General features: G+C 28.2%; 1 protein-coding gene across 1 annotated transcript; it reads right to left on the bottom strand.

Moving 5' to 3' along the window:
• Positions 1-811: 811 nt before the first annotated feature.
• Positions 812-2,617, bottom strand: LOC126677952 (WEB family protein At2g17940). The gene is made up of 2 exons (XM_050372772.2): positions 2,383-2,617; positions 812-1,649 (listed from the first exon to the last, which is right to left on the bottom strand). Exons 1-2 carry the CDS (start codon positions 2,524-2,526, stop codon positions 1,146-1,148), a joined length of 648 nt encoding a protein of 215 aa, XP_050228729.1. The 5' UTR covers positions 2,527-2,617; the 3' UTR covers positions 812-1,145.
• Positions 2,618-14,787: the final 12,170 nt, after the last annotated feature.

Here is a 14,787-nt window from a genome sequence, read left to right as displayed (position 1 = left end):
ATTATATTTTTCATCCGGATAGAAAATGAGTCAAAGATTCAGAATGGTACTTTTAAAGATCAAAATCAGTTTCCTTTGCATTGTAGAAGTGTATTTTCTTTTATTTATTTGTTTAATTTGAATTAAATACATGTTCATGTGGCCAAATTTTAATGTTCTTCGATCATAAATCATAAAATCTTAAAACTGTATGTTAGATCAATTCTTGCCCTCCAAGTCCATATTGGTGTAACACCATCCTATCAAGAAAACTCATTTTCCGACAGTTTCGACCCTGATTCAATTTTCATATGAATTCCACGACTTAAGTGGCAATTTGCCCTTCAACTTGTAAGCAATGAATAATTAACACCTAAATTAACTTTATGGACAAATTAGTCACGAATTTGTTGATTATGGACAATATTTAACCCTATTTTGGCAATTTACCCCCTCAACTTTTAAGCTAATTGTTCCCTAAATTGCAATTTACCCCCTTAACTTTTAAACTTATTTGCCCAAATGGGCAATTAATTAATTGCCCATAAATATCAAGTTCGTGACTTATTTGCCCACAAAATTAATTTATATGTTAATTGCCCATTGCTTATAAGTTGAAGGAGTAAATTATCATTTAAATCTAAGTTCCACCACTGTAAACATGAAATATTGACTATCCAAATGTATTTTTCATATTAAAAACTCTATCATTTATCTGTTATTACAAACAACTCCATATCAGAATTTAGAAAATTAACAAGTTTAACTATATCGCAACAAAATGCACATATCTATTTAGTATTTGAACTTTCTCTAATATGCTATCTCAGTATTTAATTATTTTTTTTTCAATATTCAAATTGGCATCTAACTTGTTACAATATTATAACACAAAAAAAAACACCTTTAAAGCATATACAGAATGCTGAACATGAATTACCCTGGGCGATAAACATATATTTCAGGCCCAATCTTACAAAAATGAAGAAACACTTACCCTAGAATTCTTTTTCTTATTTCTACACCCAAATTGAGAAATGGGCTTTAGCTATAGATACTCTTGAATCTTGAAGAGGATCATAAACTTTTATTAACAATCAAAAGTTGTTTCCGACTTGCGTTATGTTCAATCAACTTGAAAGAATCGTAATCTCCACCGATTATATTTAATACACTCTTGGAGACTCTCCATCTTGGTTTGCCTTCTTTTTAGAAAATAGCCACCCTAAAATAGGTGCTAAAGACTTTCTTTTAATGGTCTTTTTACCTGAAGTTGGTCTCCCAAGCATTTCCTCTTTGGTAACCATAACTTTAGTCAATGAAGGAGGGCTAGCAAATTTAACATATTTTTTCTTCCCAAATTCATCATCATTATCATCATCTTCACTATCAATTTTATTACTTGGATTTTCAATGAACTTGAGGTCTTCAATTTGAGGATCATCAATAATATTAATTGGTTGCTTGTTGAACATTATTTCTTTTGCCTTAAGCCATTGTAACTCTCTCTTTGATTGCTCTAGTTCTTGTCTAAGAGATTTTATGCAATTTGTCATTAATTCAGCTTCTTCTCTTGCTTTTTGAAGGCTTAACTTTGTTTCTTCAAGCTCTGTTGTTAAAGCTCCCATTCTGGATTGGTATTGCCCACTTTCACTTGCTCCACCTCTCATCTAACCAAGAAAATAAGTTTATATTATAGGCTCATTTTTTTTACTTATGACGTATTTGATTCAAATGAATTTCATAAAAATCATGCGCAAAATTTATTTATATATGAATATAGTTTTAATTCATTTACTATAAATTTATTTGAAACTTCTATTTTGAAATTGTATAGAAATATCCATATTATGTCAAATGAAATTTCTAAATCAATTTATTCGCAATCAAACTAAATATTAGAATAAAATTAAACCAAAAGAAGGGTTATACTTTGTAGCTCATTTAGAAAGTTTAAAGGCAAAAAATCTTAAAAACCATCCACCTTTCATCCCTTCTTTAATAATATCCTAACCTTATAATAAAATTGTAAACTTTTGTCTAAATTTTCAGCTTTCACTTTCAAATGTGCCCACAAATACTAAATTGATCTCTTTTTCATTCAATTTTTTTTAAATAAATCATTTATTTTGATGAAAAAAGTTCAAATTAGTCATTTATAAGAGTTTTTTTTTTGAATTTTTGAAAAAAAAAACTAAAATGTGGGTGTTTTCTAAAATATTTTACCCGAATTTAAACCTAGTGTATAAAAGCATTAATAGTAGTAAGACAAAATGTATTTATCTATCCATAATTATATCCTTCTCAATGTTTCTAATATAATATCTTTAGCAAAATAATGTGCTTTGTTATGGTTCAAGGATAAAAATATTTCAGCTACATAAAGAAAGTGAAAGAGGGAACCTCTTTGAGCTTGTTGGCATAGATTTCTCCTGCTAAAACTCTTTCCCCAAATAGACTAACCGCTTCTTTTACCGATCGAAAAGGCGATCGAGTATCGATCTCTGCACGACCGGCCATCACCAATCTTCCTTCTTCTTTGTCCATTTGAGGTTGATCGAAAAATGAATGAAGACAAGCTATTGCACACAAAGAGCTAACTCATTTTATATATATAGATAAGTGATTGAGGTTCGTTAGTGCAATTTGTAGATGGTGATTTATGATTAATTAAAGGAAGTTAATTTAAAAAACATAAAAAGATTAAAGAATAAAATGATGGGTCTTTTTGGTTAAGTTTCTTCGCGTCCACTTCACTAGAATTTTGTTATTTGAAGTTGACAAGAAACAAAAATGGTGGTGGTTAGACCATCAACCTTTCATTTTCATTACTGATTCGTTAGCTATATTTTGTTGAACTTCTTTGATTAAGACATGCCTCCTCACTTAGTGGAGCCCCTCCTAAGTGGATTTACATAGTTCCTCCACGTAATAAAAGTAATTTAAGTAGCAATGTGCCCTCTATTTATAAATAATACGCAATTAACATATAAAATTAATTTTTGAACAGATCAGTCATAAAATTGATGGTTATTGCCAATTAGTCCATTTTCACAAATTAGCTTATAAATTAAGAGTGTAAATCAATAATTGAGAGAGCAATTAGCTTACAAGTTGAGGGGACAAATTATCAAAATGGAATTAATTATTTTTTTCTTTTTATGTTTAAAAGTTAAAACTTTTTATTTTTTAAAAAAATTGATCTATCAAACTATGGTGCATCCAAATTGACAACTCCTTTTTTTAATAATCATATACATATTCAATTTTTATGTAGGTATAATTAAATTACTTCTATAAAATTGGAAAGATTTACAGGAAATTGGTCACATGCAATCATCCTTCCACGTCATTTTACAATTTTTTTATATTATTAATTTTCATTTTTTATTTAAATAATTCATATATACTAATGAATTATTACTCAAATAGCGTTAATGTATACTTAATTTGGATAGCTAAGTCGCCTTTAAATGCATTAAATCCCCCAAAAAATTAAATAAAATATATACATTTCCTTGTTAATTATTTTTCTTTTCACTAAATCGTTGATATTAAAAGACATATATGAAATTATGGACGAGTCATTATTTCATTATCTAAAATGAATAATCAAGCTATAGGATAAAGTTCGCTGTTAGGCTGTTAGCGACTGAAGTAAGCAGTTTGTTGTTAATTTGTCACTTACTGACAGACTAGCTTGTAAAGAATTACCTATTAAAATTATCCTTCAAAAGTGCCTTTTATATCCGTCTAAATTTTGTTTGTATTTAGTGTGTAGTTTTTTTATAAATCTGAGTTTCAATGAAGATTATTATACTCTTAATATTTTTAGTAAATATTTAAAAAAATTACTTAATTGACCTCCTAGCTTGAATTGTTGCTTAAGCTGCCATCTTTTTATGTCCAAAAACAAAGCTGTCTTACTTTTAAAAAAGAGCTAGTAGTAATTGTTATCCTAGCATTTTTTTCAATGACAAATACTAGTGGGTGTTTGCTTATGGGCCTTTGTATCATCAAAATACTAGATTAGTTGGATTCTTAACCATTAATATTTCCATTTTTTATGATAACAAAATTTATACATATTAATTATTACAAACAGTTTCTGATATTTTATTAGCTTCAAAAAAAGTAAACATATATCATGACAGATAAGCTAGCTAGTAATGGTATGCAAATAGAAGCTAATGAACCAAGTAGATCCATCGAGCATATTCTGTTTCAGTGTCAGTTTGCTCAAGATTGTTGGTGGGCGTTAAACACAGATGAAAATTTGGACGTGCATGGTTGTTGGCAAATGGCAAATTTGGTTGCACCGGAATGAAGTGATTTGGAACGAGGGTGCTCTTCTTCGTCGGTTCTTAACTCAGCTAGCCATGATTTAGCTGCTTGGCATTTTCCCAGAGTGTGCAAGCTGCTCAAATTCGACAATTGGGATTGATAGAGGTGATGGCTTGGCAACCTGAATTGCGCCGCCTGCTAGATGGGTCAAGGCAAATGTAGACGCCGCGGTCTTCTCGGTTTTTTTGCCCATTCTCGTGTCATTATCGAATAGGACGCTCTAGACGTGATTATGCATCTTCGTTTACCTCGGAAGCCAGGGGTTGATATCCTTATTGATGATTGCTCGTCTTTAGTAAAGCAATTAGATAATTTTAGTTTTATTTTTTATAAGACGGTTTGCGAATGGCGCGAAGTACTCTTTAGCGCAAGCTTGTCGTCTATATCAGGTGAGTAGGATGTTGTGTTTCCTACATTTCTTACTCATATAATTGCTTCCGATTTGATTCAATAAGACGCCAAAAATAATATTCCAAAGCTTTTGTATGTTCTCGGATTGTCCTTTTTTTTATATTTCAAATATTTCAAAAAAAATATATTAAACTTTTTTTCAACTTTATTCTTAAAAAAAACATATGTATGTTTGGAAGTTATACTTTTCCGTATGTACATTTTATCGGTGAAAAAAAAACTGAATGCAAAAATCAATAAATCATAAAAAAAATTAGGTCAATGATATTACACTATAAGCTAGGAGTGGACAAAAAAACCGATCAAACCAATTAACCGAATCAAACCAAAAAAAAAACAAACTGAAAAATATGATTGATCAGTACAAAAGTTTAGATTTAAATTTTAATTTTTAATAAAAAATTATAATTTCTAACTATCAAATAGAATGCCCTAGATACATAAAAAAATATAGAAGATAAAGTTCAATAGTTTGATTTTCTATAGTTTCTCCTTTATTTGTTATATTTTTTTGAATCTAATATGTTTAATGGTTATATTGTTAAAAACTGCCAAAACAAAACAAAAATCAAACTATTTTAAATAGTTAACCGATTAAATATTTAACCATTTTAAATTTTAGATTTAGAATTTTAATTTTAAAATCATAATATTATATACCGGTTTACGAACAACACTCATGTACCGGTTACCGGTCCATGCACATCCTTACTTTAATCATCATTAACAAAATTATTATCAAATAATTAATGTTTTATTTTTTCATAAGATGTCTTTTTAAAATCTTATAAAATGTTTATGGTGTAAGGAGTCAACCCTGTTTTTTAAATTTGCAATTTGAAATCAAAATTCATATTTGATTATTTTAATTAAGGATAATACATTTTATTAAAGATATAATTATATAATATGAACATGTTCAGAGATCAAGATGACCCAATTTTACCTTCAATTGATCTATAAGTAAAAGATATTGTTTTTAATAAATAAAAAATTTGAGAGTATTATTTTTAATTGTTCAAAATGACCGAATGAATTATTTAATTTAAAATTAAAATTTAAAAATCAGATTGACCTTTTATTCGATATTTATACCAAACCAATAAATATTTTCTGGTTCACTCTCATAAAACACTATGTTGAGAAAGGTAACAAACTAAAGTGATAAATACGTATCCAAAATTTACAGACAATTAGAGATTACGAAATTAAATACGATAAATTAAGGAAAGTATATATTAGATGCATGAATCTAGAAGAAACGTATTGAAATTAAAATACCATAAATTTTAGCCAATTATGTTGACACTGCCTTGTAAGTATTTTACCATTTTATAATTCAAACAAGAATCTCATTAGCATTTAAAAATATCCTGTTTGTTAGCTATAATTCCAAAGCAATACCAATTAGGAAAGAAAAATAAAATTAATCGGGTGAGAATTCTCACTGATGTATTTATTTCTTACTATAATTAATTGTCTTCTAATAACAAATCATTCATAAATTAAATTTTTTGACTTCACAAAAACAATTATCTATTTAAATTAAAAAAACAATTTTTAATATAGTAAGACTTATATTTTCTTGATTGAAAGATGTCATATTTACTAATTTTATTTCTATAAAAAGAAATGTCAATTAAAAGAAATGATATGGAAAAATGATATCATTCTATAAATTGTTAATCATTCAAAAGATTTACAATGACACTCATAAATCCATATATTAATTTTCATAAATTCAAAAGATTTACATTAATGCTCACAAAGCTATAATCACACTATATAAATAACATCTCCATTTGTTATAAGAAAATCACAAACATATACACTAGAGAACAAGAGAACTACATTCTTTATATAAATTATATAAAAGATTAATCTTCATCAATTATGGCTTCATTTGCTCAAATTTTCGTCATGTTCCTCATTTTCTCAGGTATATATTTTTATATTAATTCATTTCTTTAGTATGTGAAAAAGTTAGGAATGAAATAAGAAAAAAAGTCATGAATAATAAACAGAAAAAAATTTTGTTTGAATTTTATTTTTGCAGTTGCATCAACGGTGAGTCATGCTAACCAATGCCCCTCAGCACCACTGTATCCAAGTGGATGTGATCTAACCAAATGTGGGAGCGATTGCTCTGTTAAGTACGGAAATGCGAGAGGGAAATGCGTTGGGAGCGGACCCGGGCAATCAGCACCATTTGCTTGTGTGTGCCTTGTTTATTGCCCACCGGCTAACCACTAGATTTTAGTTGTTTTTTCCGTTTCTTACAATAATTAATTGAAAATGCGTGTTTAATTTCTTCTTCTTATTATTATATAACTAGTCGTAAAACTGTGCATTTATACGGAATATAATTGATAGTTATATTTTTAAAATACAATTCATATAAATAATGGTCAAATCTAATGTTTTATGATATAGAAAATGATAAATAAATATATTTTTCAATTTGAAAAATTAATACGAATTATCTGTTAATGATATTTTTTAAAAATTAAAATAACTGTTCTGTTTAAATTTAAAATTGATGAGAATGCTTATTAGGTTTAAGTGTTTTATCAAATTGTAAAACTAATAAAAATAATTTTTTAATAATATTTGCACAGCTAATTAAAGTTAAGTCCTCAAATACTTTATTATCAAATCCGTGAGACTAAATTATGATTTCAATCCTTGACTAAATCAATCCACTCATGTTTCTTTTATTGAACTTTTTTTAGCAGTATATTATGTCTTTTAATATTGGGAAAAATTGAAAAATATTGAAAAGGGAGAAAATAATCTCATAATTACGCATGTGTGTTTTTAATTTGGAACAACACTTAATTAACTTCCCAAATAAAAGTTAGCACTTGCTTTCTTATTTTATTCTCAACCAACACGTGAACCAAAAAGCAAAACTTCTCCACTTTCTCTCAAATTAATCTATTAAATTAGTGGATCAAATTATTCTTTTTCAAAAATAAGAATACCAGCGTGTTTTATAGAGGAAGATATTGATCAGTTGCATTTTTCCCGGCCAAAATCACCACCACCACCGTCTTTTTTTTTTCTAGGTCACTGTGTTGCCACGGGAAGGAAAATAGATTAAAAAGTATGTCGTCTATGTCGTCACCGTCAGCGGTTGTTTATTCTCCACTTGCCTTTTCTAATAAAAACTCTACTTTTATAATTAGTTCATTGGATTTGGGTTTTCTTGATTTTCTTATTTTATGTTATACGCCTGTGTTTATTATTGTTACTGCTGCTGCGTTTTTACTATTGTTGTCGTTTCTATTTTCGCATTTGTTTGTTGCCGTTGCTGCTACACTCTCTGGATATTGCTGCGTTTTTATGGCTGTTGCTGCTTTTGATTGACATTATGTAATAATAGTATGATTTATTGATGATTATCTTTTGATTTATTCCTTGATCGATGCGGTCAATCCCAAATAGTAGAGCGATACTAGTTTGTACAAGTTAAAGGTTTGAAATTTGGATCAGTTGTTCTAATATCAAAGTCTGATTTTGTTAGAGAAGCTCGCAAACTCCATCTAATATATAGGTGGTCCTTGTTGATTCCCTTTTTGTTGTAATGTTGGATTTAAATTCTCCTTGCTTATCAATGATTTGAAGAAATGAGCTTCTTCCTAAAGTTGGTTATTCATGATTGGTCAATTTCATTTGACCAGTTATTTGATTTTCATTTATTGTTTATTGTTATCATAATTTTAATTTATTATTAAAAAAAATTATTACTCCTCTCTCTAATTCAAATTATAAAATTGTATTTAGGTATTTAATTAACTAGAAATATGTTTTATTTTTAATTAAAAAAATATACACAAAATATATTTATTATTTTCTAAAGAAATATAAAATGTACTTAAAAATGTATCAGAACTAATTACTTTTAAATTACAAAGTATACACAAAATATATATAGAATATATTTATTATTTTTTATAAAGTATACACAAAATATACATAAAATATATTTATTACTTTCGTCTATTCAAAAATAATTACAAAGTATGCAGAATATATATATTTATTTTTTACAAAATATACACAAAATATACATAAAATATATTTATTACTTTCGTTTATTCAAAAATAATTACAAAGCATACACAAAATATATGTTTTATTTTTTATAAAGTATACACAAAATATACGTAAAATATATTTATTACTTTCATCTATTCAAAAATAATTGCAAAGTATATACAAAATATACACAAAATATATGTTTTATTTTTTATAAAGTATACACAAATTATACTTATTATTTTCTATAAAAGTACAAAATCTATTCAAAAATATATCAAAATTAAATATTTTAAAATTAAAAAGTATACATAAAATATATTTTAAAATTTAAAAGTATACAAAAAGTATATATAAAATATATTTATTATTTTAAAATTATAAAGTATACACAATAAATTCACATAGTATATTTATTATTTTAAAATTAAAAAATATACACAAAGTATATACGAAGAATACACAAGGTGTACTTATTATTTTAAAATTATATGTATATACAAAAATATACACAATATATTATTATTTATTTCCAATAAAATTCTTGTGCCATAGGATTCAACTTAGACAAATTACATATATGAAATTATTGTATACTTTTAATATACAACTTAGACAAAGTATATTTTTTGTGCCATAGGATTCTAATTAGACAAATTACATATATGAAACTAGTGTATATTTTTAATGACTCTTGTGCCACAGGATTCAACTTAGACAAAGTATATTTTTTGTATACTTTTAATATATTTTTTTATTTTTATTATTCGTATAATAGTTTGTATATTTTCTGTATACTTTTACTATACCGTTTATATTTATTACATTATAAAATATATATAAAAGTATACACAAAAAATACACAAAATATATTTATTATTTTCTAAAATATATATAAAAATATATTTAAACTAATTATTTCGACATTATAAAGTATACACAAAATAGACATATAATATACTAATTTGTTTTTTATAAAATATACACAAAAAATACACAAAATATACAAAAGATACATAAATTTAACATCTTCCTCTGCTGTCCAAAGTCCTCTTTTCACATTTAATTTATCACAGCATGGTGGTCTCCCCATTGATCCTTTTTTATTATTAGATATTACTCAACAAACTAAACTATATAATATGTAATGGTGATGCACATTCATTAATATAATAAAGATCCAAATTTTAACTTACAACTCAAAACGTTTAATATGTGAAGAAGGGAGACATGAATTGCATGTAACTGCCTCACAAATTATCACTAATTGCATGATATCATTTTCATCTTAATTTAATTTCTTTTATAAATAAAATATGATGTTTAATTTTGACGTGATATTGATGCATGTAAGTTTTATGCATGCTCCCTCTCTTCTGCACATGCTTGGCTTTGTTAACAGTTTATAGAGGTTCATTTTGAGTTAGTTAATTAATTTGTTTTGGTTATATTAATTGCTAAATGGGTTCTTGTAGATAATCGTAAGAGAAATACTGACAGAATTTATATTATTTCTTCACTTGTTTCAGAAATATGTTTAGCTCTTTGAACACACTCCTTTAGGAACAATACATTACTAGGGCAAAGGCAATGCCACCATTAGCTTAGGCTGCAACCACAACGCCACATGAATCTTCTTCGTCGGCAGACGTCCAATCTGAATCGATTAGTAATCCAGGATCTTGATCGATCGGCGGTGGAGACGAAGGCGTCGATGCTACTGGCGATGATGACGAGAATGATCATGATCCTGATCTTGATGATGATGTTGATGAACGATTGAGATCTTCTTCGTTTGCTTCTGTTCTGTAGTTTAGCATTAAAAGGATGTGATGTTCATGATGGCAATGGTGTTGTTGGAAGGAAAGAGTGAAAAGAGAAGAAGAGAAACAAACAAACAAATAGAAATAAATTTTAAAAGCAAAAGTACTAATACTGCAAATATGTCAGTGGAATACGTACAAAAACAATTATTTTAATTGAAAAGGTGTTGGTCCCAATAAAAAAGCAGCCCACGTGCTTATGTAATTATTTTCAGTTTTTAAGTGCTATGTCTAATTTCCTCTTTAATTTTCCATGAGCTAAGTCTCATCAAAAAACCCTAGCCGCATAGCATCCTCTCCCAAAAAAAAAAAAAAAAAACCCTAAGCTTGGCTTTTTTCAAGGCCACCGCTGATCAATATTTTGATCGGCGGTGGTCTCGTTTTCCTTTAGTTCTGTTTTATTTATATATTTTATATATGCTCGTTGTTTTTTGCTATTTTATGTTTTTTATTTATGGTTGTTCTTATCTCTCCTTTTATGGAGTTTATATTTTCCTCCTTGGAAATTTTATATTGCCCTTTATGGGATTTGTTGTTCCCTTTGTGGATCTTCTATTGCGGTGCAAATTTGAATCGTTTATGATGGAATTTTTATTTTTAGGTTTTCAATTGAATTCATTCAAATATATAATCCAGTTGAACAATTCAGATTGAAACTGTCAGAGCTGTAAATTGTATTTTGATAAAGTGCACTTTGAATCTAATGCCTAATTAACGAAATCCAGATCAGTTGCGTCCAGAAGACATTGTGATGCTTTATCAACAATTTGCAATTTTCGATTACAAATTGCTATCATCGGGAATTCTTATCTTATTGATTTGTGCAAGAGGGTTGCAGCTTTTGTTATTTATTTGTCTTTTAATGTATTCGCAAGAAGCTATATACTTGAATTGTAATACTTTTTCTAGTGCTGTAATAAAATCCTACGTTTCTTCTCAAAAAGAATATTTCCATGAGCTAAGAAAAAGTATTTTTAATAAATTCAGTATTAAGGACTTAAGTTAAATCTTTATCTGAAATCATTCTCATTATCTTCAATAAATCTACAAGGTCCATTTGCACAGAAATTATGTAATAAAAATAGAATCTCAATCACATGATTTTATCCAATAAAAATTGATGTACCCTATCTATGTTACTTGCAATCAAATAGTATTACATAAACAATTAATTACTTTTGTATGAGATTATATGCAATATTATGCATATATAGATTATTTTTTTTTATGATTCATGCATATATAGATTTAGCAATGTCATTATTGAGTCGGATGCTTTTGAAGCGATTTTGAATATTTGCAAGTCGGAAGGTCAGAGTGGTGATGTGTTGATTGATGATAGTGTTTTGTTATTGAAATAATTTCATAATTTATTTTTTGTTTTTGTAAGACGGTCTGCGAATCTGGCCACACATTGTTTAGCGTGTTCTTCCCGTTCTATGTCAGATCATTGGAAATGGTTTTCGGACTTTTCTAAATTTCTTACATCTGTAACTGTTTCGAATTCTTTTTAATGAAGTTAGTTTGAGTTTCAAAAAGAAAAGATATTGAACGTATATATTATGATAGCAAAAATATTTATGATAAATGAATTTATTAAAAGTTCCCATGCCATGTACTAAATATTTTACTTTTCAAGCCAGTCTCATTTATTAATTATATAATTAAAAATTATATTTTCGAAGACAAGTACAAAAGGATATTGAACGTATATATATCTAAATTGCTATTTAGTATTAGATTAAAAATGTTTTTAATGAGATGTATTTATTAATTTAGGATGCAATTATAACTTGATTATCGTACCTTTTTTTTCCTTTCAAAATTACAGTATAATTTGTTTTATATTTTACATTATTATTAAAAGAAATTAATAGTTTAATACAATGAGACTAATGACTTTAAGATATGTTTTTTAAAAAGGCGAAACCCTTTTTAAAGTTGAGAAAATTATAAAAAAAATGACTAAATACTAGCCTTTTTTTACACAAAACATGCATTCTCATATCATGTTTATTATTTATGCCAGAATCTTTACAATTGTCCAACCCTGCTACGTTTATTACTCACCACCTTTTCTACCGTATGATGACACTTTTCAGATACAAAACGAGAATTTGACATTATCAGTGTCGCCATATACCGCCACATCATTAACAACTTCTCCATTTAGTTTTTCTCAACAAGATGATCTACTGTACCCTTGCATTGGAAAAGTTATTACAAGCAACCGTTGCGCTATGTCAGAGAAAATGATTCCGATTTCAAAATCCAAATAAAGAATCATTTGACAATTGGAGCTGACTACCAAAAAGGCAGCGCTACAAAGTGCAGACGACGAATTACTTAAAGTCATAAAGTGATTAATAGGCAATTATACAAAGAAATTTAAGTGATTTGATGAAACGGACAAAGGTTAAAAACCGGCTGTAAAGATTGAGTTAGGAGAAAGGTATTGGTTGCATAGTGTTTTTACATCCAAAGCTAATTTCAGGTCCAAAAAGCCAAGCCTACTATGCCACATTCATATTTTTTTAGGAAATTAAACTAGATTAATTAGAAATATCTGAGTACAAATGCAAAGATAAAAGTCGGAAACATCTGCCCATCAAATTGAAACATCAGATACAGAAATGGACGCCCGAGCAAAAGTATGAGCAACCATATTTGTTGATCTTCTGACATAACTCAATGAACTATTGACGTAGTCCGTAAGAAGATGCTCGCACTCTTTGACAATCAAACCAACAGATGAACGATTCTCCAATGAAGAATAGAAAGCTTGAACTAGAAATAACGCATCTGTTTCAAACCGAATATTGTGCGAAGCCAACCCTTTGACCCAGGTCAAAGATTCTTTAAAACTGGTAGTTTCCGCCATGAGAGGCTCTTGAAGCCCTGGCATCGAACGAGTCCTTGCTCCTAGGCATTTACCATCATGATCTCACACCACACAAGCGATTTCAATACGATGATTTTCGCGAGATATGGCAGCATTCAAATTACATGTGACATGACCAACAATTTAAAAGAAATATAAAAATTAAAAATTGATTTAGTTAAAAATATTAGGCTTAATTGCGTAAAAAATCACAAACTTTAGCGTATTTTGCAAATTTAACATAAACTTTCAATTTTGGCAAATTAATACACAAACTTTTGATTTTTGGCAATTTTAGCACCGATCAATTTTTCGTGAAAAAAATGCTGATGTGTACACCGGAATAACCACTATTTCGGCGTCCACATCAGCATTTTTCTCTATTTTTTTGAAGGAAAATTGATCGGTGCTAAAATTGCAAAAAAATCAAAAGTTTGCGTATTAATTTGCCAAAATTGAAAGTTTATGTTAAATTTGCAAAACACGCTAAAGTTTATGATTTTTTATGCCATTAAGCCAAAATATTATAATAATTAGTTTTATTAAATTAGAGTAGATTTTAGTGAATTTTACGTGTTTCGTAATTTGATAATCTACGATTTTAGTGAATTTTACGTGTTTCGTAATTTGATAATCTATTTTTTTTAATTTTTAATAAAAAAAATTGGATAATTGAATTTTGGATCTATAATTACAATGAGCTCACTACTATTGCAAAGAAATTGTATTATTTATATAACAAATACATATCAGATACATTTTTAATATATTTATTATAAATCATAATTAATGTATTTATTATAATTCGTAATTAATTTTGCAGTTTAAAAAAAAGGGCCATTCAGTCTAAGGGAAAAGGGTCATCCATGTCCCTAAAGTTTGTGGTCTGATCAAGTAAGCCCTCAACGTCCGGAAGGTTCACTCATACCCCCGACGTTTGTAAAAATGGACAATCAGGCCCCTCGATTTAACGCCGTTTCATTGCTCCTAAGACTCCGTTAGTGTGATCCTACGTGGCATAGATAAAGGATCATTTATGCCCCTAAGATTTGGGTCTGGGATCAAATGAGCCCTCAACGTTTGAAAAAGGTTCACTTATGCCCCCAACGTTTGAAAAGGTTCACTTATGACCCCAGCATTTAAAAAATAAACAGTCAGGCCCCCGGTTTAACATCGTCTCATTGCTTCCCAGACTCCATTAGTGTGATCCTACATGGCTAATTTTTACCGTCAAATTTTTCTCTACGGTGACGGTCTTTCTCTCAGCAACAATAGTCCGTCGTTGCAAAGTAATTTTATTACAAGGCC

Source organism: Mercurialis annua, linkage group LG4 (genome assembly GCF_937616625.2).
Source record: "Mercurialis annua linkage group LG4, ddMerAnnu1.2, whole genome shotgun sequence".
Classification (NCBI taxonomy): Eukaryota; Viridiplantae; Streptophyta; class Magnoliopsida; order Malpighiales; family Euphorbiaceae; genus Mercurialis; species Mercurialis annua.
The sequence above is the reverse complement of the archived record's forward strand: the minus strand, read 5'-3'. Positions and strand labels throughout refer to the sequence as shown.